The 26,614-nt window shown below is 41.0% G+C and overlaps 1 protein-coding gene across 14 annotated transcripts in view; it reads right to left on the bottom strand.

Moving 5' to 3' along the window:
• DOCK10 (dedicator of cytokinesis 10) overlaps positions 1 to 26,614 on the bottom strand; it is a 145,271-nt gene that overhangs the window by 67,938 nt on the left and 50,719 nt on the right. For 11 of the 14 annotated variants that reach the window (XM_077183864.1, XM_077183868.1, XM_077183863.1 and 8 more), the window contains exons 2-4: positions 19,137 to 19,256; positions 11,573 to 11,662; positions 3,376 to 3,458 (exon numbers count right to left, since the gene is read on the bottom strand). In XM_077183864.1, coding sequence (XP_077039979.1) covers positions 3,376 to 3,458; positions 11,573 to 11,662; positions 19,137 to 19,256 — 293 coding nt within the window. The remainder of the gene's footprint in view (positions 1 to 3,375; positions 3,459 to 11,572; positions 11,663 to 19,136; positions 19,257 to 26,614) is intronic. The other 3 variants (XM_077183865.1, XM_054639191.2, XM_077183858.1) reach the window with 1 other exon arrangement.

The following is a 26,614-nucleotide window of genomic DNA, read 5'->3' on the forward strand; positions in this document are numbered from 1 at the left end:
GCTCTTCAATAGATTTCATAACCAGGACCATTACAGCTTTCATCTTAAAGCTTCTATATCACTTCATGATTTCAAGATTTATTTTTCTGTTTAATATGATGAGCACAGCCTTCAAGCAATTTTTCACAATACAAAAAGATGTCTTTTTGATGTGATGCCATTTAAGTTCCTTATACTGTATACTCAAGCCCACAAGTGAACATGAAAAAGCAAAGCACTTTAACATTTGCTTATTTTAAGCACATGAATAACTGTACATAGGCCCAGAGTACTTCTCATATTGCAGAATTAAACAGTAAGTAACAGCCAAATACACACAATAAAAATTCAAGGGTATTTTTAAATGGAAAAAATAGATTTTGCAGTGCCCTGAAAAATTCCAGCACTGTTTTCAAATTCCTAAAGATTACAAACCTCATCTTGAAAACCTTCAGTTATGATATGAAAACCTAAAAAAGTTTTCATGCTAAAAGCGATTATTTATTAGGAAGACTGACTTCTCCAGAGTAAGAAAATTAAAAAAAAAGAAAAGATAATTTTGACCTTTTTTATTTTTATTCATTCATACATAAATTACAGATAAGGAAGATCAGAGTAATGAGCAATACCTATCTCCTTTCATTTTCTCCATTTCAAAACCAGTGCTCCCATGAAGTGCCCATATCATCACAAGTGCACAGAGAACACAAGAGTGTTTCATTCCCTCTTTGGTTTGTTCCAGTTTTGCAGTTTATTTACTGCAAAAAACTGATCAATGTTGTTGAATAAAACAACATTTACAATCTACTGGCATTTTTGATATCTGTAAAGTTTTAATAGTCAGGATATTTGTGATGGAAAACCATTGCAGTTTTTCCAATGCACCCAAGGGAAGCTGTTAAAAATTCTTTTACAAAAAAAGAGGTACCAGACCTGAAATATCTACCAAGTATTCCAGGTTTCCTCTAAACAGCAGCAAAAATTTTGCTAATGACTCTTTCTATCCCCAGGCAGTCAGCACAGCACACACTAAGCAACCCCTAATCTTTTCCCACCCATCCACTTGCTCAAAAAGCAAGAGCACACCGGCACAAAGCATAAAACATGTTGTAAAAGAGGTAGTGAGAGCTCACAGAGAGGAATTTAAGGGGTTAGAAAGAGCTGAGAAAAACCCCCAAGGAGGAACACACTCAGAGAAAAACCAAAGCAATTGCTAAATATTTTGATGCTGTCATGCACACGGCGCTGAGCTCTGTCCTGGCACCACAGCAGGGCTGCAGTGGACATGCTGAGCACTCACTGCCTGCCCTCAGCATCACACAGCAGCTGCTTCCAATCAGAAGGGGTCAGCATTCAGGAAAAACAACTCTGACAAAAATCTGCTACACCATGCAGCCATTCCTCGAGGTGTTGCACGACTGAGTGACCCAGCACAGCCTCAAGCACATGAAGTCAGTCCTTCAGCACTGCTGAAAGCTGCTGAGACCCAATATGCTTGTTTATGCATGGAAAAGCCCACAGGGAAGTTCAGCACATCCTCAGTGAAGGGAATTACTTTAGCCACAGTTATAAGTGGTATTGTAAATGATATTCCTTTCCCACAATGTAAAGCTAAACACTTAACACTCATCCAGTGCACAATGACTTCCCATAAGGGAGTTGATACAAGAATATGTTCAGATTTCTGAAAGTATGACAGCAGGTTTCTTCAACTGGAACAAAAACCAGTAAAAACGGTAAAAAGATCCAGAACTATCAACAGTGAGATACAGTACAATGACCAGGACATATCAAGTCTCTTTATTTTTCTTGAAAAGGTTTAGTCTAAAACATCAAACTTTGTAATATGCACATGCAAATCAAGGTAGAAGAGGCTGGAAACAATATGAAATGAGGTGGATCTCAAACCAGATCTGTTAAAGGTATGTTAAGCTCTAAAGCCATGGCAGTTTCCAGCAAACGAAATGCAGATGAGCCCTGCTATAACATTGTGTCTGAAATATCAACAAGTGTGGCACCCAAACCTCCCTTAAGACATACAAGACACAAGATCTGGTGTCAGTATAATCCTCAGTACAATGTATGTGCTAGCAGGGGGAAAAAGTAAGATGTAAGACACCCCTGGTACCCCTGGAGCATGAACCCATGAAAGCAAATCCCATTAAGCACCACACTAAAACATCCTTTGCAGAAGGGGATGTATGTAATCAGCTAAAATGTACTTTTGTGCATAGTAATGCACCCACATCTGCCCCATGCATATTTCATAAGAGTGAAGACATTTAAGGTTAAATGGAAAACTGCTGTGCTACAACCATTTCTCTTGAGCACTAAATACATTAATTTTCTAAACCAATCAGCAGGCTGGGTATTTAAGAAAGGGTGTTTTTATAATCTCTAATTAGCAAAACTGCTCTTAATGGCTTTTTGTACTACCACGTACGCTGCTCATAAAAATTCCAACCTACAAGAGCAAATGCAGGTCTAAAGGAAGGTTTGCAGTGCAAAACCTTCTGAACACAGCATCTAACTGGGCCATAAGGCTCATAAAATTGAGTTTTTTCAGTTCTTGCAGCAATGAAGTTATTACTAGGCTCCATCCAACCCAAGCTTGGAGCACTCATGCATTCCTGTCTGATGTGCAGGTAAAAACCTTTTTCATACAGTTAATTTTAATGACATAAACTCCATGAAAGAGGCAGTAAAACAGCTCATTCTGGCTCTTGGTGATTTTGGTAACTACTCTCTAAAACCTTCCTCAGGGGCAGGACACAAACCTTCCAGAAACAAGAGTATGGGTAGAAACTGATGCATGTAGGAATGAGCACTAGATTCTTCGTTTCTTTCCACTCAAGTCAAGGAACTTGTTCCTGCTCCTCCCAGCACTTTTCCAGTGATTTTCATGTTCATGTGCCTCCAAGCACAGGAGAAATGCCTCTTGCCCTGACACTGGCACACCTCCAGTGCCTTGTACCATCAGTGTACCCAGCTCTGCTGTACAATGCAGCCATAAAGCACTGAAATCCTACTCTCTGTTCCACAGATGAACTAAAAGGAGAATGAATCCCAGTGAAAGGTGAGTGACATTTATGCATTATTAAGGAAAAGGAAAAGCCACCTCTCCTGTATCAACTGTGCTCTGAAGATGCAAATACACTTGTAAGGATTTGAATCAGCACTAATGGAGTTTGTTGATACCAGTGAATTCTGCAGAGTCTGGAACTTTTCTGAAGGACCTTTGCTTCCCCCTTTTTAAAAATGCAAGGCACTAAAAATACGGTAAAACAAGCACAGCTTAGAAGACAAAGGAAAGTGCAAATATGGACAAAGCTTAGCAAATAACACAAGCTTAATGGGAAAAAATAATGGAAAAAGGGAACTTATGTGAGTTCTTACTGTGGTAAGTGTCGAAAATCTTCTGAATAGGATTCATATTTGTAGTTCACAACATGCCAGTGGGAACTGTAGTATTTACAAGCCTAAAAAGAAGAAACACAAACAATACAATAGAATTACTCCAAGGGTTCAGACTCAAGAAGGCTAGAGAACTGATAAAGTTCTGGGCAGCCTACATGCTAGAGAACATATTCTTCTCCTTTAGAACTGAATGCTTAGTTCTTAAAGGAAAGCCAGAGTCATATGTTTCCGTATTTTGAAGCACAATTTCCCTTTAAAATCAAATGCACTGAATCACACAAGATGGAGTAGGGAGCTGATAGCAATTTAACATGCTTTACTGATTCTCATCTGCTTTCTAGGAAGCATCATTAAATTATATAGTTACTGCCTCAAAAGACATGATCTACTTTAGGCCTGACTTCCTCCATGGACATTGATTACACATTTTTTGTTTGCATCCTGTTTCATTACCTAGGCCTTCCACTGTAAATACATTTGCCTCACTCTTTTATTCTCCCTTGTTGCAGCACAAGTGCTCAACTTCTTATTCTGCCCTTCAGGATTGATCTTGAACCTCTTAATAACATTCAGGAATATATTAATAGGATTATAATTTTTCACCAGTCTCATTTTCCCTTCCACACTGAATTTGCTCAGTCATGCCAACATGCAGTTTTTGCTGTCTAAAAATTTTCTTGCAGGTTTTGCATTCACCTTTGAAAATTGTTCTTTGTACATCAATCTCACTAAAATAAGGAAGCCAAACTTGAACTATATAGAAAAGCTTGGCTGCGCTGTCAAATAGACCAGAATATCTGTGCAATTTATTTGATGCAGAACTTTTATCAATGCAGTTAAACACAACATGACATTTTGAAAGGCAACAAGATGCATGAAATATGTACAGTTACTGCTAAAGTGCACATCTACAAGAAAAATGACACTATGTCAGAATTTCCAGTGATTCTTCATACAGAGTGGAAATTGCAAACTGATATTTGTACAGCATGCTGAAGATTTCACCACTGTATTGAATTGTTTTCTCCCCACATCCCACCTGAAAATTTGCACCAGCCCACCTGAGATGGAAAAGAAGAAACAGAGGGATCAAGCCTAGAAACCAACAGTAGAAGTTGCTGCCCAAGACCATAGAGAAAAGGAGGCACATCAGGAAGGAAAAGGGTGGGCATGTACAGTGAGGAAGAAGCAGGAGGACTGAAAGGAATCTGAGGTGGGAGCACTAAAGACAGTCTCACAGAAAGGCATAGGACTCCAGGAGTCAAATAGAATGGAATAACAGATGGATCAAAGGTGTCTAAATACCAAAAGCTGCACAGGGAAAGTAGAAGGAAAGAGAATAAAAGGACAATTATAAATTAGTATAAAAAGATTGACTGCTTCAACTGGGAGTATTCCCTCTCTTCATTTCCAGCTCCTTCTGAAGTGCCTGTGGGAGTCATTGCTTGCACAGGGCTCTTTGCCTCAGAGGGACAGAGAGGGGACTTTCAGGCTGCTGGAGCAAACCTCAGAGGGGCTGTCTAGATTACTCAGCACTGGCTTAACATATCTCTTTTTCTACATCTTGTGCAAAATAGGCAGAGTATGCAGCCATAAATGATTTTAGGAAGTAATCTTTTTTGTATTTGGAGTCTTCTGTGACAGCTTTATTTGGTTTAGAATGTGGAAAAGGTGGCAAGGAAACGGGTGCACATTTACAGGCACTTGTCTCCCTGGTAGTTCAGCACAACCAAAGGCAGTAAACACATTCCATGTGGATTCAGTATCTACCTTCTCATCTGACACAAGACCTCATTATTTCACAGCATGCAGAATAAAGTGTGACCATTAGACAACATAATGCCATATTCCCCAAGAATGAAGATAATATTCCAGCATTAGAACTGACTCTCTCTGCACTTGCCAGGATCAGGTTCAAAGCTACCCCTGAAAACCACTCCAGCACTGATTGCACTTGGCCTCTGAATGTAGAGATAATTAAAAAAAACACTTCACACCCAACTTTCTGTTTTATTATTCTTCATAAAACAACATGGTCACTCTTGTATTTGTGTTAAATGTGTGTGACAGTCACCTAGGCTATAAGGATACTCTTACAAGAGAAACATATTCTCTATTCTACATAAGCCAAGGAGAAGGTCACAGAGCATTGTGAGGGTGAGCCCAGACCCTCCAATTCACACATCACTCCCCTTCTCCTTGGCAAACGTAAACCAAGAGAACCTTCTACAGAAAGGACCACTTTTCCCCTGTGGTACTTTCATTACTAAGTATTTTATTTAATAGATGCATTTAAAGCCCACGGAGAGCTCTCAATGTCAGCTTTTATTGCAAACATTATAGGCTGGTGTGTTCAAAAAAGCAGTTGTGAATAACATATAAAGCAGGCCACAGTATTTTAGCTTGTAACTATAAAGGTTTATTGTGCTCCTCCAAGAAAAAGCTAATCAAAATAAAAATCAAAGGGGACAAAGCAGCACATTCAAGTATCACTCAATAAATTCACAAAAGACAAGCCAACCCAGTGCAAGAGCTACCACTGCTCTGAACTAGCTTCTGTGGGGAAACTAGAGCTAACTTAAATAGTAGCACCAAAAAAAGATTTTCTCTTCAGAATCTCCCATCTGAAAATTAAATACTTCTGCTAATTGTACTGACTTAGAATGATTTTTTTAAGTTGGAAATTATTACTGGAAATTAAGTTTTAGCAAGGAGGAACAATACCTGCAAACCTGATTTGAGGAGCAAGTAAAAGCTTTATAGAGGCAGAGATTTCAAGAAGAGGTTAGAGCTGGATACTTCCTGGCAAAGAACAGAGGCACCAATGCAGGGGCTGTTGAGCTCAAGTGAACTGTGGGGGAGGAAAAATATAGATGGAGAAATGGAAGTTTTGGGATGTGGGAGGCTTGGCACATGCTTGAATGAACTTTTTGCTGCTCTGTTAACCAGGCAGGCAGCACAGCCCATTCCCAGAGGCCCTATCAAACTAAGGTCTTTCCTTTGTTTTTTTAATTTTTCTTTTTTTTTTTTTTTCTTTTTGTCCAGATGGCCTAATTTTTCCTTGCAGGGACAGGCAATCCTGCAGACTTTTTCCACGTGTAACTTCTTATCTCTGGTTCTGGTGATGACAACATGATGGCTACCACTGTGAAAAAGACATTTAAGATTTACCCAGCAATGGAAAGGAACCTTTTGGAAGGGAAAAAAAAAAAAAAAACCCTACCAGCCAATTCACAAAAAACCCAAATAAACAAAAAGAAAGAACAAAAAAAGGGGGAAGTGAGGGAAACAAAAAGGAAACAACGTCCCTGCCTATATCCTCTCTGAGACAGCATTAGTAAGTGGCCTTCAGAAATAGAGATGTAGATACAATAGAAGTCATTGGTGGAACAAGAGGAACTGCATGCACAGAGAAACTCTGTCCCCAGCCTGGCAGAGTGGCTGTTCCTGAGGTGGAACAGGGCAGGGCCAGCCCGTGCAGGAGCCTGGAACAGAAAGCCAGGATGTTCAGAGCTGGCTGTGGCCATGGCGCTGCAGAGGAAGCTGCAGAGGAGGCTCTGTGCTCTGCCATGACGTGCACAGCCCTGCTCACAGAGCCTCCCCTCTCTCCTCTGACCTCAGCAGCAACACCAAAGGAAGGAAATGTGTGGGTATTTGGGAGCTGGAAGGAGCTGAGATCACCCTGGGTGGAAATCCAGCCCAGTGAGCAAGGCAGCATCACCAGCGGCGCTGCCAACCTGGACCTGCATTCTGGGGCTCTCAGAACTTCCCAAAATAACAGTTCACACAAAGTCCAGTGACACAGGCAAGGAACAAACCAAAACATTGAAACACACTATTGTTTCAAAGTATCAAACATTTTAACAAGTATTTATCTTCTGTGCTATCAAAAGGCTCACTATCCTTTAATAATCTATGCCTAGCCCTGACACTACAGCTCTTTCGTGCACTGAAAAAAAACTTAGATTTTGAAGATGGGGAAAGAGAACAATGCAGAGTGGCCTGCAAATCTTAAAGCCTCCAAAATCAACACTATGGGCACACCACCATTTTCAGAAGCTATACAGCAGGCTCTGGCTTTTTTACATTGTGATTAATAAACCCCATGTTTTGTAATTACTTACAGATCCTGTAAACCCAACCTGCAATTCCTTGAATAAAAACTCCCTCAGATGAGTAGCAGGGGTTTTGTAAGCTTACTACAAGTGACAACTCCCTCTTGTGTATCTAGAAAACCTCAACAGGAAAGTTCAGAGACACCCACATGAACACTGTATTATCACAGACAAAATTAACTACATTATTCACTGAATGAAACTGCAATTTTCCTACACTGTTATTTCATTTTGATTTGTTTCTCACCCAGGAAGATTTCTCCTTCTGCCCCTGCACAGCTCCTACACCTCCTCATTCATGGGTACAGCCCCTCTCTGTAAACATATTTCCCAAAAACTCATCCACAAAGCACCTTTTATTTTTTGGAAGGATCACCTGACTTAAACTCCTTTCTTAAAGGAGAGTTGACAAATAATATTTATTTACTTTTTGCATTTTATTTTTACATATGCCTAGAATTTTATTCCTACAGATACACACACACAAACAGCATGTGTTTGTGTGCCCATGCCTGCATTCTTCCTGAAAATACTGACTTGTTGCAAACCAATATGGGATTAAATACATTACAGTTAGGTAGTTTAGGTTCCTCAAACTGAATGTAACTTTGAATAGCAAAGTGATTTATCTCCTTATATTTCCAAATGAAATGTGGGGAAAATCCCAAGAATTCCCATTTGATCTGCATATTCAGGATATAGCCTTAGGGAAGGTGATATTAGGAATGTTTTAATTATCTATAAGGAAGAATTTAATTTTGTTTCTAGTGAAGTGAATTTTTCTTTTTGCCAAAATTATGGACCATGAGGGCAATGCTGACTGGCATTAATGCAGCAGACGTGCAGCAAACTCTGTGAGGAATGAGAAAATTCAGAATTTGGAAGGAAGCAGCATGACAAAGGAAGTCAGGAATACTTAAAACAACAAATCACTGAAGACAATTTTATTCTGGCTTTAAAAGTTTCTGGAAACTTATCCTTTCTTGGAACCTGATTTAGTTCCTCAGGCTGCTCCTGCCTAAGAAAAGTTAAAGTGGAAAAAATCCAGAAGGAAAATATCCTAATACAGCTACAGGTATAGGAATAATCAATTCACAAAGTATTAACTTTAAAATAAAGCTAATACTTAGGAGGTATAAATTAATAAAGGGACTCAGATATTAATCAATCATAAAATGCAAAATATTTATTCTCTTTGCAGGCATAAAATACTTATTAAGGGATTATTTATTTGCCTTGGTTTTATTTTGTTTTAGATTTTCATTTTGCAGTTTCAGCAAAACACAGGTGGTCAGACATCTTATTTAAAGTCAATTCTTCTGCCTCACCCATTTCAATATCACAAACTGGGAAAGTTTTGAGTTCCTGAGGAATGCAAAAGCGGTGTTAAGAGAACTCAATAGAGAACCAAAGGCAGAAACCCCCCTGTCCACTACAGGTGGACAGCATCAAATGCCATTGACACTGAAAACTTTCCTCAGCAACATCAGCCTCATCTGTCTCCATCTGTCTTGTCAGCTCTTTTGGATCCATAAGCTGATACTGCCCAGGCAGTTGAGTCCTCCTGGTGTGCCTCTAAGTAATGTTCAGTGTTGCTTGAGGAAGGGAAATCTGATCAAATCCCCAAGCTGTCTTTGTATGGATTTTGGTAAGGGCTGGGGGAAAAAAGCCCCTCATCCGAGAAGGGCTATAGCAATGAAAGGGCTGGAGGTGGAGGAAAAGCTTTCCTACTGCCATCAGTGGGAAACACACAGCCAGGCAGAGACAGACAGGATGTTAAGGCATTATCACAGACTTTTGACAGCCCTTTACAAATGACCTTGTCTGGTAGACAAGACCACCTGAACAGCACCAATCACCCAGAAGCAGGAGAGAAGAGATAATGGATCTAAGGTCTTAAAAAGTTTCAGTACCTCACACTGCACCATATAGAAGAAATTGGTTTCCCCTCCAAGATCAGACCCCTCTTTTAGAGCTCACCAACTTGCTCCATGTCTTTGTCTCAACTTGCTGAAGTACTGAGACAGTGAGCAGCCAGAGACAGCTGATACCAAAATGGCTTCAGCATGTGGAGCTGGACATTCCCCAGAGTCTCATCAGGAATTAGGCATCTGCTCCTGGGTTGCCACAAGTCCAGGTGACCAACAGTCAAGTGTGCACAAGGTGGACACCTTCACTGCTCATACTGTGCTATATCTGAAGCAAGACTCCTTCAGTGAGTGAAGAGTTGGCTTTTCCACAGTTCCAAGACAGAAATGAAGGCCACCAACTCCACTCCTGTACAAGTATCCCAAAGTGCCCAACACCTGCCATGAACACAACAGGCTGCAGCTGGGGCAGTAACATCCCAGCAATTGCTGCAGGGGACAACCACCACAGATCTTCACAGAACCCTGTGCTCAGTTTTGCCTAATTTTGGACTGGAAACCATCTTCTTCATAAAGCTTAATTTATTGTGTATATATGCATAATTTTTAGCTTTGTGGCAAATTGGAACATACGCATTACTACTTTAAACAGGGTCTCTACCATGCTACTCTTCATGCACAGCCTTAGTCTGGCAGTACTGCTTTTTCCACTGCTTTGCTCTCCTGTCCCCCTCCCCTTGGCTCCCTGGTACTGCAGGGAGAGCTAATAGATGCACTCAATATGTGTTTTACCAGGTTGCCATTAGCATCCCCTTGGTGTACTCAGCTGTAACGATTCCCAGGCACTGTGCACCGTGTTCCATTTTTAGACCCTCCACTTTCTCTGTAAAGCCATGAGCGCAGTGCTGACCTTGCAACTTGTGGAACCTTAAAATAAAAAGCAGACCCTAAAGTGCTGAAAGGGCAGTGAGGCTTCTGGGAAGGTAGATAACTCCACAAGCTATGTTATCTTTTAACACTGCTGCCAGATTAACAGAGATGGCAAAGTTCAGGCAATCTGAGCCGGTAGTAAATTATTATTGCTCTTTTAAAATCTGCTGAAAAGAAATAGGGCCAGCCTGTAAAATGTCACATTGCATACAATTCAACAGCTACATTTTGGACTTAAGGATTTCTAATCCCTGTGCTTGTCTGTGACTGACTTTTCCTCACAGTTTTCCCTTGCAATTATAGCACATATGAAATACTTTTTCAGACCAGAAGCAAGGTGTGAAAAATCCCGATCTGTGAAAAAAAGGCTGAGAACCATCACATTATGGGCTAATCATAAGTGCTTGGAATTTAACTCCTCCTCAAAGCTGGCCAAAAATTTGGTTTCATAAATCTGTTTTGTTAATGCAAATGGTAAGGTATTTTGTACTTCCATAATGAAAGATGGAATGTTCAGGGGTTCATCTAAAGTAAAGTCCTTTGAACAGTGCAACCAGCTCCTCTGAAGTCCTTCAAAATGATAAAACCAGTAACAACACAAAATATTCCTGAGGCAGCAGGATGAGAAATCTTCTCCTACAATCTGAGATCAGGTATGGAAACAATACAACCGTAGGGGTTTTTTAAAGATAGAGAAATTTTTCACTCCTGGTGGGCCTCTCACTGTCAAGGAAGAACTTGAACTTTCTGTTATGGTAAAGCCAAACAGACTCTAAATACTGACAATAAATAGAAACCCCTAAACACCCTTCACAGTGCACCTACTCCTCATATGTACACCTCCAAATGAGAAACATACCTTGTAATAAGAGTCTAAACCTAAGAGTCTAAAGCAGTGCCAATTGGTTATCTATTTTTGGAAAGGCATCAATATTTTCAAAGTGCAGAGTACATGCAGATGACTGATCATTAGCAGCGATGTAAAAATACCAACATCAATATCAGTGGACTAGTGGTGACAGGGAATGCAGCTGGAAAACAGTACAATGACAGGCTAATTCAGTGCATTTGCATTTTTTCTAGATACAAACATCTCATAATGGGCAACTGCAGGCATGCTGTTAACCCTCCCCCCTCCTACTGGCCTTCAAAATTCAAACCCGATTCAAATCACCTAAAGCGTATTAAAAGAAAAAAGATGCTAATTATAAACATAGCAAACCTCCCCCAAAGTCTTGGCTGCATTTAAAATTAGATACTCACCTCTCTAACAAATAAATTTTCTGCTTTTTGTTCTGCATCTTCAGGTACAGAAGGATACAGTGTCCTGATTTCCAGTGAAATTGTGTCTATCTGACAATAAACAAAACAAAAAAAAAAGCAATTTAGTCAAAGCCAAACAGAAGAGCAGTTGTGTCTCAGGAAGAGGTTAAGAACCTTGCTATCATGGCTTGCATTTTTCAGTTTGTCGTGCAGCCAATACACATGCATACCAACAACTGCAACCCAGCTCCTGCCCACACACACCATTCAATACTATCAGCTAAGGCATTAATTATGAGCAAGAACAGTGTTCAAGTAGATTTCTGGGAATAAAACTGTTCCAAGCAAAGTTCCTTCAGTCTCTGAGGTTTCTGATAAAAAAACAGTCAAGTTCTCCTTACATCCTCTCCCAGACATCCATGCCAAATCCAACAGTGATACTTGCTTCCTCCACTTCCCTTCTCCACCCCATGCCTTTTTGGGGAGGAATGTGGAGACAGAACTAAAAGCTTTGATTCAAGAGGAGCAGAGGAAGCTGCAAAAGAGTGCCACAGGAACCCTCCATGGCTGGAAAGCAAGGAGAAGCAGGCAGCAGCTTCTCAGAGGGACATTCCCACCTGTGGGCACAGGCAGCAGGACACTGGCACTGCCTGCAGCCTTTTCCAGCCTCCACAAATTAAGCCCTGTTTCTGAAAGCAGCTGCTGGCTGAGCTGTCTTGTCAGGCCCCAGAGCAGGAAACCACAGAGAGAAGTGGATCTCCTGCAGTTCTCCACAAGGAGCCAAGCTGCTCTTGGCTCCTAGCAGGACAGCAAGAGGCCAGGGCCACCAGCAGTGCCTGTGTGACCCTGGGGCTGGCCAAGGCAGCCACTCTGCACAAGGCTCACAAGAGGAAGCTTTGGGGTATTTTCAATTAACCTACAGATCTGACCCACTCATTTTCTCTGCCATAAGTGAAAACAACCAAAATCAATGCCCAGCAGCCCAGATTATGCTCTCTGTTACAATGGAGTAACCCTGTCATTCAGGACAGCAAAGGACTGAAACCAGACAAATCTGGCCTCCCAAACACATTTTGTCTTCCTTTACAGAAAGACCCACAGTTTCCAGAGGAAGGCCTGAGGCATACAACTGGTTTAGTATGAGGAATCACCACGTACTAATCCCATGAAGCAGCTTGCAGTACATCCTGCATCCCTGGAGCCTCTCCTCCATATCCTCACCCTCAGAATAAAAGGTGATGTTTTCTCTCCATAAACTGAAGCACCCAAACTCAACACAAGTGCCTGGATATTACTGACTGCATTTTTTCCTTAGAGTTTTTGTGAACTGCTCTGATTTCCCTCCATCACTTTCCACATGAGCAGTTATGAAAAAAAGCCACGTATCACTCAGGCAGAAACATCATGGGATTCCCCAAACTTCTGCTTCATCTGGAGAGCTCAGGATACAATATGATTAAACCATGTCTCTTACAAAAAATGATGGGGGCCTCATAGACACCAGAAAGGGAAAAAAAAAAAAATCCCATTGTTCTGACAAACAGAGCACAGTTTTCTAAAATGTGGGTTCCTGGGCTCTACCCATCTGTGTTACCAATGCCTGCATGAAGTGATTTACACAATCGTTGAGTCTGTGAGTAAAGGTAGAGAAGTATGAATTTTCAGGCCATGCTTAGTAATACATGTCTGAATTCTTGGTTGCTTAGGGACTTCCCAGTAGTACTCTCAGTCTCTGAAAGGCACCTTATTCCTTTTACTTCACACATATGTGACATTTTAAGCAGTGAAGTTTTTTAAGCAGTCACGACAAGACACAATCCCTGAGCACAGCTGGGAAGCCTGGGGTGCCCCTGTAGCCCCTGATATGGAGCTTGTAATGCAGATGTAATGCACCCTGTACCTCACTCTGACCCTGTCATGGTGGTGAATAAGCTTCAGAGACCTGTTCTGCTTGCCCACAGCAAAACTTGCCTGCTCCACATATAGCACAGAAAATAGCTTCAAGTATCTTTTTTTGTAGGTAAGATATAGAGCAAGTCAGTTTTTTTACCTAATACAACACTTCTTGACAAATGATATGAACACACTGATTGAGAGAGCTAATATTTGCCTTAGTGGGGCCATTTGCCTCCCTGTCCTTACACAGCCTGTTAAAAATACTGTAGCTGGACAAGACAGGTAACCCAAGCCCACTGTTTTGCCAACAAGTACATTCCCCCACTGTCCTTCCCAACAAGACTGCACTTGAAAGAAAGAAAACAACCACAGCCCTACAAACCTGAGAAATCAGGTAACACTGGGCTTGTTGCCTTTGTAGACTTTGACAAAGAATATCACAGGTTTATTTACAAAGAATTGAGACATGGAAAATGTTGCATATTGTTATATTTAAACTCGTGTTAAAAACTACAAAGAACTTCCCTTCTGAGAACTGGTTAGGTTTAACCACTTAGCTGCAAAAGCCTGGCCACAAAGGCTCTTCCTGTTCATAGTTGATGACTTTCAAAGTTAAATGCTCTTAAAGGCTGATCAGGCATAGCATTATTCACCAAATCTGCTTTATTCAGAAAAGAACTAAATTTCAACAACAGAATATATGCTTCTGAAACAGTCATCCAAAAAATCAGAGATTTTATTTAGAGAATTCAGTATTTATAAATATGCTGTGAATTCAGCCTAATTTTCTAATGTTTAGGCAATCATGGCAATTGTTTGTTCAACCCAGAGACCAATTACCCTCTCATTTGTGCATGCAAACTGTGGTAATCAAATAATGCAGGTATCAGCCTAAAGCATTCAAGTCTATAATACTTCTGAATTATTTTTAATTTATTTTATATAAATATCCTATATCCAACCATGATTTCTGGCACTGCTAGGCTGTCTCATCTGCATAAGCTGTCAGCCTCAGGTGTTGGATGAGCTATAAGGTGCAATTTCACTAAGCACATTCTCTTGCCACATTCACCTTCTACAGTGAAGCACAGAAGTTAATACTGCTCCTTCTCAAACACTGATTAGGAATAATGCTTTCAGGCAGTAACACTTCCCAGCGACATGGTGAATTTAGCATTTGAAAATGGAGTTCAAACTCCATTAGCCATTTCAAGCATTTTCAGTCTCAATCTATTCTGAACAGCTTTTAGTCTGAAAGCATGTTAGCAGTGGTTAAATCTTTAGAGGGATGCACCAACAACAATGATATTTAGTTCCTGCAAAGGCTGCCCTTCAGAGACACCTAACTACACACTGGCTGACATGTTCCTCCCTGGCAATGCTGAAGTGCAGGTTCTCTAATGAAAAGCTGCTCAGCCCCACTTTCATCCAAATAAACAGATTTACTAAACGTTACCAGAACATGCAATGACATAGTCCATCAAAATAACAAAGGCTGAGATGCAACTATGCTGTACAAATACCACGGTGCAGAGGCTGCTGTGGTACAGGACTCTCTGAAAGGCTGCAGCCTCAGCACAGACCTCACCACATGTGTGGAGAAAGGAAAGCAGGAACAGAGCACATTTAAAGGACAGATTTTGCCCCATCACTCTCCAAACCATATCCAGGGTGAGCAGCTATGCTTTGCCCACAGCTTGCTTTGCTGACTGTATTAGTTCTCTCTGTTTACAGCTGGAGTGCCTCCCTAGGAGTCCAGATGGCTCTCACTGTCCTCTCTGCCAGCCCATGCAAACTTGCATGTCAAGGACACCCATAACTCCATTAATCATGACATAATGGACTCAGTTTCTGCTCGTCTAAGAATGAGCAGATACTCACATGGAAAGTGGGAGCTAAATCATGTGCTATTTGAAATAACTCATGATTTCACCACTGTAACTCTTCTGATCTTAGAAATAACACTCAGGTTTCCAGGGGATTTTCCAAGGAGTCTCCAAGGCCTGCATTCCAGTTGCCCCTATGGCACACACAAGAGACAGTGTGTCCTTGTCTTGCTCCCTCCCCTTACAGATGCATCTGGTTTTGCTATGAACTTCTGTATCCAAATGAACAACTTTTGTCCCTGCACAGCATCTAGAAAGCAGAGGTTTCGCAACCTGAAAAACAGGGAGATTCTGGCTTTTGTTCAGAGCTAAAAAAAAAGAAGTCTGGAAACAATTATGCCTGCAGTGATGGCAAGTACAGCATTTTCACAACTCAGCCCCTCTTCTTCTAAGGCCTCCGTGATGCTTGGAGGGAACAGGGCTCCCAGGTGGGCTTTCAGAAGCCCAAAGAGTCAGGAGCACATCAGACTGAACTTCAATAAGTTTTGCATTATGCAGGCAAGATTTTGCCATCTTACACCTGTCCTAAATTTATGCAATGAATTATTGCAGGTTGAAAACCAGGCATTCAGCCATATTTATACAAATAGTTTAAAAAAAGTCTGAGTTCCGCTTCTCAAACAGATTTAGGAAAGTCATACATGAGAAGGAGGAACAAGTTTTCATGACCCAGATAGTTTTAACATGCTTTTATACCATACAAATTTAAGTGACTATTAAATACTTTAATCTACTTTTTAAATACAATTAACTTATATTTACCAACATAGTATTAACATATTTAGTTCTAAACCTCCTCACAAGAAAAGCTATTAGAAGGAGTGCTGATCCTGCCAGCCCTCCTTGCCACTAAGGAAGAGCAGTAGTGATTTTAAGCAAGACTTCAGATCCTGGAGATTTGAAAAGAGACTGCTGGGTGTCCAGTAAATTTCCAAAGGATGGAAGAAAAGATAAAAAAATACCTATGAAAGGATCCAGCAAGTATTTTGTTTGGATGTATGACAGTGCTTAGGAGCAGAAGTACAGATGTATAAAAACAAATCCAGGTAACACTTGGATGTCAAAAGTTAAAGGTGGGAGTGAGACCAATATGAAGGAAGGTGAAACACTGCCTTCATGGCTTCCTTTCTGGCAAACACACTGTGGAGAAGTGAGAAATAGGAATCCCAGACAGCAGCAGCTCCAGTTGTCCAGGAGAGTGCAGCCAGGTTTGGGGAACAGAAGGTGAGGGAAGCACAGCAACCCAATGGTGAGGATGCAAAACTACCAGGATCATCACCAAGCTTTTTATAGGTACAACAGGAAGCCCATCAGCTCCCTCTCACTACCACCAAGAAGTACAGTGTGAGCACTGTACTGATGTACTGCAGCAGACATTTCCACTGGCCATTATTTCACAGCACAGCAACAGAAGGGAAATGAGTCCACTAGATCCAGGAACAGGTGAAAAATGAAGCTGAGCTGACATGCTTTTTCTGAAATAAAAAATGGACTTTAGGCAGGCAAATGAGTTATAAGGAAGGAATTGCTAGGAAAACAAGAAGTGGAACTGGTGTGAATCAAATATTTCTTTTTTAAGGGGTTATTAAGCATGGTTACAAAAGAAGTGAAATATCTTTTCCCCAACTGGAATAAAACCAGAGAAGGCATCTGTAGTGTATACATCTTGTACCCTTCTGTGGAGATGCAGGGAATGGAGGAACACAGCCTATCAGGCTCAGATTGATATAAAGAATTCTCTGCTGTTCCACAGACTTCACATAAGATGTTGGAAATTTTTGAACTTGAAATTCCAACAGGAAATGACCAACAGAAGTCATGTGAGAATAACAGCAGTCTCTCTGAATGCAAGTCAAAAAGAGAAACAAATCTGAGACGAAACAACAGCTACAGTAATTCACCCATAACTGATGCATGTGGTGAAGATGACAGATCCAAAAATAGGAAATCATTATTAAAAGCAGAATTTTCTCCTATGTTCACTACTTGAGCCAACTCTTTTGGGTTGGGGTTTTACTCTGAAGAGATTTTTGCCCATAGGCCCAAACTGGGGCTGTACCAACACTGAGACACGAAGTCTGCAGCAAGTGTAACCATTAGGAGTTAAACAGAGCTGGCCACCATTTCCTTGGGCATTATCACATTAAATCCCACTCAGAGCCAGCCTGTGCACCTCCTAATTCAGTCGGACATGGATCTCTTTCGACTCAAGTGGCTGACCCAGACTTTTGTGCTCAGGTAATATTTCAGCAGAAGGGATCAGGACTGTAAATAGATACTTTGCAACTGGAAAACCTGCCTGGGACAAAAGCCCTGCAGTCCTGTCTGGTGACAGAGGCTCTTGCCACTGACACTGACTTCAACAGGAGATAACAAACATGAGAGAGGTTCATGGCAAGGATATGGACCCTACCTACCATGGCCTTTGCTCTTCTGTGGGTACAGACACCTCAACCATGCAACTATCCCTCTTATCTGTCTTAATCTATTTTTTATTATTATTTATTGAATTAAAATAGATTGCGCTAAATAGTTGCAGAGCATAACACAGAGGAAACAAAATAGAACTAGCCTCTAAAAATCCAATCAACGACTGCTCAAAATAAAATGAAAATAAGGATATGAAAATATGCTTGACAGACAGAGGTCTTCAGCAGTAGGACAAGATTCTTCTTTCACTGAGAAAATTTGCTCCATGGACTCAGTTACTCTAAATCAAAGGGCTCAAGGGCCTTGTGACAGCACACAGTATGTCTAGTCAGCTTTGTAAAGCTAAGTTTCAATTTCATAAATTGACAAATGTGCAAAATGGATAAAGGAATTAACAATAATGAGGAAATCTATTCTGTTTAGCTTCTCTCAATCCCATGAGCACATTAACTCAGTTAATGCCACCAAGGAAATAGAGCCATTTAGTAAAACAAAGCAGTCTATTAGATTAAGCTGCCCTCCTAGGACAGTAGCAGTGCCATGAGCTGATGGGAAGGGCCCTCACAGAGCAGTTACAACTAGTCACAAATTGAAATATCTTTCCATTAGAGAATGCCTATTCATCAAAACCTAAATGTTATACAAAGATGGGGTGATTTTGCAGAAGTTGCTGTTCTATGCAGGCAATGTGCCCAATGAGCCTGGCAACACAGCTCCCCAGGCACCCTTCTGAGTTCCCCAGGCACCCCTCTGAGCACCCAGCACTGCCCCTGGAGAGCTGCCCTGGCCCTCCAGGCCCCCAGTGTCTGCAGTTTGCCAGGACAAGCAATGGGGAACCCAGGATGAGGTCAGGCAGCTCCATGGCTGTGGGGTCAGGGATCCACTGCTCCTCAGTGTTCCACCATGAGAGTTTCCTCAGCACCAGAGACTCTATCTAGTGGTCAAATACAGCAAACAGAACAGGATCAGAAGATTATATTAGACTAAATTAGACTATAACAGTATGGAGAGATTCAAAGATTGGCCAAACTAATACTGTGCTGAGCAAACAGACAAGTATACATCATAGAATAACATGTTTAGTGGGTTCCTGAACATCTGTATCCCGGAACAACCAGGGCTTCAAACTTTATCTAATCCTGAGCAGTAAAGTCATGCATATATAAATGACAAAGGAAAAAAACTCCAAAAGCCAAATGAATTTGGTGGGAGGGAAGTATGGCATTATGCATGAGTGAAGAAAATATTAGAGAGCCCTCGGACAATTTCTGGCTCTCCCTCTAGCAGTGGAGATTAAATCAATGAACAGCACAAACCTAAGCAAAGGAACAACACATTTGCCTTGTACTTACTGAAAAGTCATCATCAGGGAATAATATCAGATCCTTGAACTGGCTGTCCCCTATATTTTTTTCGATCTCTGTGATAACAGCTTCATAATCCAAAGGCTGCAAAAGTTTGGGTTTTTCCTGCTGTGGAAAAAAAAAAAAAGATCAAGTGATCTCTTTACACACAATTTGCTTTCCCCCCCCTTCATAAACTGAGATCTGTGGCATTTTTGCTTTTGTACACCGAAGCATGAATAACTTCTCCTTTCATTCCATTCTGCTCAGCTTGTTGCATCTGAGCTCAGGCCATGAGAGTGAAGTGAGGAAGTTGGGCCACTTGTAAGAGCCACTCTCCTCCTCAAAACTCCAGAGCAATCTGTCAGCTCATTACAGAGACTGAAACCACCACGTTAATTTACCTGGAAGCCTCAGGAATTCTCTCTCTCTTTCTCCATAAATACATCAAGACAACTGATGGACACAGTTTGAACTGAACATAGACACTATGAGCTAATGTGTTTCAGAATAAGAAATCTACTTTTTCTTCACTGTCTTACACAATTCACCTTTTGAACTGCTGGCAGCTTGTGAAAGCCACCATATTGTTTTACTTGGTAATAATCCAAGGTTATTTTCCTGGGATAAACTATCTGGCATCCACCTCCACAGCTTCTCTTGTCAGAAAGCAGGACCAGTATCATCATAGCAGAACTACTATTGCCTGAGACAGCACTAAAGTAAGAAACCACCACAGGAAAAAGTAAAGTCACAGTGTCTTGAAATAGAACCCAAAAATAGAAAAAGAGAAGCCTGCCTGACATGCTAGAATACATTAAACAAATGAAGAGTCATGTACTAGAGTGAGAACATTTGCTCAATTCAAAGATGTAAGCATCAGAGAGAGTGAATGAGAAAGAGCAAGAGAAGTTCCAGAAGGGATGAAAATGAAAGTGATGAGAGAGAAAAAGGACACTAGTGGAAAGCAAATGCAGAAACATTTACTGTCTTAGTCTGATTCAAAAGAGGACATTAGATAAGTAGTATTTTATTCACTGTTCTTTCATTGGGCTATTCAAAATGATAGAAAATTTTCCTCTGTCTTCCCTAAATCAAAACCAAGGTGTATTGAAAAAGAAAGCTTTGACATCTCCATAAAACAACTTTCTCCAATGAGACTGTCCATCATATATGATTTTACCTATCTCATTCATGTATGGTCCATTATACGTATAATGATTAAAATGTAATAGTCCCTCTCTCTTTTGACTTTGTCCTAGAAAGTTGTTTATTTTGTATTCTCAAGATCTTTTATGAACATTGTTTCCCTTCTATACTGAGTCCAAGACTCCCCTTGGCATCAAATGCATCTATGAATACTTAATTAAGTATCAGTAACACAGCCACACAAATTAGATTAAAACACAGGAATACACACGTTCTAAGAAAGTTGTTCAATTGCTGAGTAACTGCTGCAAGAATCACAAAACAACTCAGGACCCCTGCACGTCATCTACTCCAACTCCCTGCTTAAAGCATCAAAGCTCCACCAAAGTCTGGCAAGGCAATTAAAAACAATTATAACTGCTTCTTCAGCAGTTCAATCTATTACCTCTCTTCTTGATCTATTAGCTCTCACACTTCCATTTGCACACTTAAGAGCAATAAACTTCTAAAAACCATTACTATTTAGCAGTCACAGGCCACAAACACTATCTACTGATGCTGAGACATTAAAGGATTATAAAAGAGAGGCAAGATCAACACATAACAGTAACAAATCGAAGAAAACCACTTTAATGTTTGATTCAGATTCTGTGACAGGACTGGATTCTGGTTTTGTGATGTTCAGTTAAGACAAGGAGCCCTACCAGGACATGAGATTTCAAAATAACCCAGCCACATCACCTTAAATTGTCCCAAGCCAGTACTTAGCCCTGGCCTGCCCCAGTTGACACATAAATATCCAGTCCTGCTCAAGAAGCTCTTGGGCTCAGTATCAGCCATACCCTGAGGGAGGTCCCTCTGTCTTTTGCTGACACTGGCTCCCCACAGGAACTTAATGGGGTCACTTGGCCACGTCACCATGCACAGCTTGCTCTCATTCCCGTCCAAACTCTGTTAAGTCACTGCAGTATCTTTTGATGGGAGTTTCAGACTTTTTGTCATTAAAGCTGTCATTGCATCTATTTATTAAATATTACTTTAAAAACATATGTTTCAAGGAGTTAGAACCATGAAGAGAAAATACCAGTGCACACTGAGTGTACCATCTGTGCTGTAGCACTGATTTTGGTAATGATACCTAGGCCTGAACAAAGTTCACTCAGTTCAAGTTCAACAGAAAGCAAACTGTTACCTTCAGTAGGAAACCTTATAGCAAACATTTACCAGAAGACTCAAAGTAAAAGAAACATATGCACTGACATTTATGAGCCACCAGTGCTTCACACAGGCATTTTTCCTATGTTGTGGTTTCACTAAAACATGAACATTTTCTACAGAAAATTTGTGACATTGACTACACTGATAACCCTCCCTTCCCAGAGCTGATACTGTCAGGCTAATGATTCTGCAACAATCTCAACTCTTAGTAAGACAGATATGCCACTGAAATCATCAAATGTCTGCTCTCCAAAACAAGACATGTGCCAACACAATCTTAATCTTGGTCAGATGCTCCTTGGAAACATCATGAATGTCAGTTTTCAGAATTTCAAAAAAAAAAAAATTAAGAAAACAAATGACATAAGTAGTCACCTTCTTACTGAAGTTGTAGACTAGGGGAGAGCCAAGAAACCCCAGAAATTTTGGGACTTCTCTTGAAATATTGGGAAATCCCATAAAAATGTGTAGCATTTGCAGGTTTTCTACGCCTGTGGAAACCACCTTTTTTTCTGGGGCTGGCAGAAGGAAGAGGTATTCCTTCTTCCCCCTGGAAATCCCAGTAAGGTTGGGGTGAATGCAGCTACATCCCCTTCAAAGTTAAAATTCTTCGATGCTGGGGTGCAAGTGGAGGCAGGGTAAGCTATGCCACATTGCCCTCTCTTTGCTCTTCAGAAAGCAGCAATGCTCACAAAGCCATTGCTGAATTCTGCTCTAACACTCCAGGGGAAAACTTCTCCTTGGCAGCTGCAAGGTCATTTACATGAGACAAAAATACAATTCGAGAAAACCCCGGAGCAGAGGAACACAGCAAGCATATGAACATCTCTGTTCCCACAGCACTCATCCTCCTGCTCTCAGTGCTGCAAAGGGCATGATCTGATGGAAGCATTTTAACAGATGTTAACAGAGAAGTCTTTGGAGAAACATTACACATCTGAACTAAATACAAGTAGATATCACATTATCAAAGCTACAGCAAAACTTTTCACTGAAGCACTTCAATATTTATGCTGATCTTTTCCTACTGATGCAATAAAAATTACTTCCCTCCATGTCAGTACAGCAAAATCCTGTGTAAAATGCAATACTGTGTTATGCCAGCTCCCATAAATCATAGATGCAAGTAATAGCCCATCCTTGTCAATACACTGGCTGCAGAAATAATTTAGTCCATTCCCTGCCAGCATCAAGCATGATAGTATAATAAACATGATGCCTCTCTCCATCAATTCTGCATGCTCTCACAGACCAGAAGACTGCTCTGTGGACACTGACTCCATGCTTTGCAGAGGCAGTATTTTGCACTTGGCAGGGCTCAGCAGTGCAGTGCTGGTGTTGCAGTTGTGATGGGAAGTGGCAGCTGGTTAGTTAGCAGCTTATCTCTGCGGGTCTGGGGGCTGCTTGGTTTTTCCCTCCCAAGCAGACAGAAGCAGTGATGTTGGGATTAGCAAATTCCTCCCTGCAAGCACTAGCAGAGATCTGTAAATGAGTGGGGCTGATTTAAAGCTAATTTAATAACCACAGCACTGCCTCTTCTCAATTTAACTTGTCTGTTCTTTTTGGAAACAGGCCAACCTGGCAATCCGTGCCAAAATCGCATTATGCTGGCTTGGATTTCTGTAATGCTTTTTATATTCTCCATCTCAAGTGAGTAATGAATTTAGTTGTGCTGAAATGGTTGTGAATACATCTAGTAAAAAGGCACTCTCTGACTCCTCACCTGCTACAACATCTCAGCAGTACCATTTACTTCACACCCTGACAGTGTAGTGCAGCTTTGTATGTTGTTGAGCCAGCTTTTCCACACTCCTTTGGAACACTGGAGAGATGTTAAATCAGAGCCAACACCATAAGAGGACAATATAGTTTCACAGGGGTGAAACCAGCCAAATTCCACCAGTGATAGATGGCTTCATTGCCATCATTTTCTGGTCTAGGTAAGAAAGGATTATATTTCCCAGGAGTAATTACCCAAAATATCCACATAAATGATATTACAGAATCAAACATGGTACTTGACTTCCCTCCAGATGCACAGACATTGTGCACTGATGTTAGCACCCATCTTTTCTTCATAATTATATCTCATCCTCCTAAAGCTGTGTTTCTGTGAACACTGTCTGAAGGAGGAAACGATGTAACAGAGACCAATAATCTCTGAACAGTCATCCCAAGAACTTCCCCATTCTAAAAATAAGCTAGACAAACTGCTATGATCTCTATGCTTTAATGTCATATTATTCTGACACCAAATCATGAATATCTAGAATTTATTGAATTTAATAGAGATGTTTAAATTAATTCCTTCTCTTCCAAGTACCAGGAAAAAAAAATATAAGGAAACAGATAAACAGAAAGAAGTTAAGTTGATAAAATTCAGTTACCTGGACTTCAGTTACCCTAACCCTATCTCTGACAGGAGGATCCCTGTTCAAAAAAGGATCAAAACTATTGTGATGGCCAGATTGGTAAAGATCAAGCAAGACTCAGAGTTTATATTTCATCCAAGCTATGGCTTGTCAAAAATGACAATTCATTCTAATAAACATTTGAAATACTGAAATGGGTACTTGAAAGAGAAAAGGCCACTTACTAAAACAGTAGCATCACCTTCCTTCATTTTTTTAGACTTCTTAATTATATTATGAACCAAACCCAATCTCACCAAAACTCACAAGAGCAAATTAAACTGCTTTCTGGGATGACACCAACATCAAGTGCTTCTCACACTCCTCTGTTCTTCTTTTCCTCTCCCCAGTTAAACACTGTGTCTCTGATATAACACATGTCTTTCTATGTTTATATATGGTTAATATATGTAGCTAATTATATTCCACCAGGGCAGGCCAACTTCAGTTGAATATTTCTTTGCCAAGTCTGTCCAAACTGAAGCTAAAGAACAGCCAGAACTCCATGACTTTTGGAGAAAATGCAGCATAACGGCTGAATTTAACCCTGTCTCAGATATGCCAGAGATCCAGCATGCCCAGCAGTTCTGAGATTTGCTATCTGAACATTCAAGGAGCTGAAGGTGAGGCCATAAAACAATTTGGGTTTCACAGAGTCACCAAAACTTTTTCATTTCTGTAGGACCAATGCATGTCCCTGTTCCCAGGGCAGCAGAGCAGTTTGGTGCCTGGGGTGAATTCCATGGGAAGGATATCTCCATGGAGTGCACCTTTTCCCCCACCAGAGCACGGGTGAGCAGCCCAAGAGCCCGTGAACTCCTGGCAGGGAGTCCCACAGCAGCCCTTGTATCCAGGGGCACACACAGCACAGCCACTCTGGGATTAAGGGGTCCCCAACAGCCTCAGGCAGCTGAGCTGGGAGTGCCAGGAATCACCCACTCAAAATGCTTCACCCCACAGGCCTGCCCTCCTCTGCTCCCAACACACTCAGCATCACACAACAGATTTCCTTTAAGGAAAATAAGTTTTGCATTTCAAGCACAGGGCAGGCAACTCAAGGTCTGCAAAAGGTGTCTGGGGTATGGATGGGGAGGACAGCCAGAACCAGCAGGCAGGTCTCTGCTTTTGATTCAGATCTTCTTTATGACTGCTTGGCCTGTTCTGCATCTATTTACAGTCAACAAACTTTCTGGCCACATTACAAAGGCTTCCTTTGGCTCAGTATGTGATCCACAGTCAACAAATTTATTAAAATTAGTGGTACAATGAAAATTTTCTTTGACACATCCCCCTCCCACCTTAAAAATACATTCACTTGTCAGGTCCAAAATGTTTAATTTGTCATGACTTTAAGTAAACCTTGGAGAATTGCACTTGGAAAGAATCCAGTCAGGGCTGCAAAGCACCACTAATATACTCTTCAGTGTCAGCACTGAAGCCAACATGCCAATAAATTTCATTAAAGGGATTTCCAGTTCCCACACAATTCTGCTACAGAGAAAATCACAAAGAATTATGAAGAATCCAACCCCCAATTCCTGGTGCTTCAGAAATTACTTGCCAAAATGCTATAGTACCCATCAGCTCAAGCAGAGCAAAAGAAAGGAAACCTGTTGAAGGCCCTTCTGGGAATAACAAAAGTGAAAAGTAATTTTCAATCTTTAAAGCCTCTTTATTCAAAGAAAATTCTGGTTGATACCAGTAAGTGACCTGCTTCACTAAATGAGAGTTACTTTGTGCAAATGCAGCTGGGATAGGATGAATCCTAATTGCTTACACTACCATTGTTTTATGGATCACAATCCCTGTAAGCCTACTTTACATTATGTTCCAGCTTTAAAAATTACTGTCAGAGAATTCAGCATGTCTTGAAAAACAGAAACACCTCTGATGTGGATGAGCTAACTCAAAACTTTCACATCAACTGATGATCCAGCTGGAGCCTTGGAGCCTTCGGTGGCGCACGGAGCCGCCCCAGCACGGCGAGCGGCCGGGCTGAGGCTGCTCAAACCACAGAGAGCTGTTCTCAGGCAACTGGGTGTGACCCACTCCTTCTAGCACTTCTTGTTTCTCAAGACAGAACTTATCCTTCCTTTCATTATGAATTTTGAAAGCTCCAGCCCTCACAAAGCTACCTCCCTTCTGGTTAAACTGTGGAAGCCACACAGGACTGTTGGTCCAGCAAAGCATCCAGCTGGGGGTGAGAGGAGATGCTTTGTGCTATGTCTGACTTTGCCACATGCATTTCCTGAATTCTGCCTCCCAACCATGGCTGTGCACCTGGCATTGCAGCCTTGTGATTCTGGAATATCCATCTTCATGGACTAGCACTTGTCCTCTTAGACAGTTGATAAAATTATCAGTACAATCTGTGAAAAACATTCAGGGTAATGGCAACAACTTACTCCTTCTATCTGCTTATGGAGTATCTTGAAACTCTCCTTAGGAAGGAGGTTAAAAAATTTCATTTAATCATGAAACTACTAAAATCAGCCACTGGCAAGAAAGTGCTGAGTTTTAAATTTGGATTTAAATGGTTGGCCTCTCAAAATGCTTCTAAATAGTGAGGACTTCTGAAGCCTAGACTAAATATTTGTCCATAGGTCACCTCAGGGGAAAAACAAGAAAGTTTTGTAAAGCGTCGTAAGGTTGGGGTTTTTTTAATAATTTACATAGACCTCTAACCTAGCAACACTCAGCCACTTTCTC

Source organism: Agelaius phoeniceus, chromosome 10 (assembly GCF_051311805.1).
Source record: "Agelaius phoeniceus isolate bAgePho1 chromosome 10, bAgePho1.hap1, whole genome shotgun sequence".
NCBI classification, from domain to species: Eukaryota; Metazoa; Chordata; class Aves; order Passeriformes; family Icteridae; genus Agelaius; species Agelaius phoeniceus.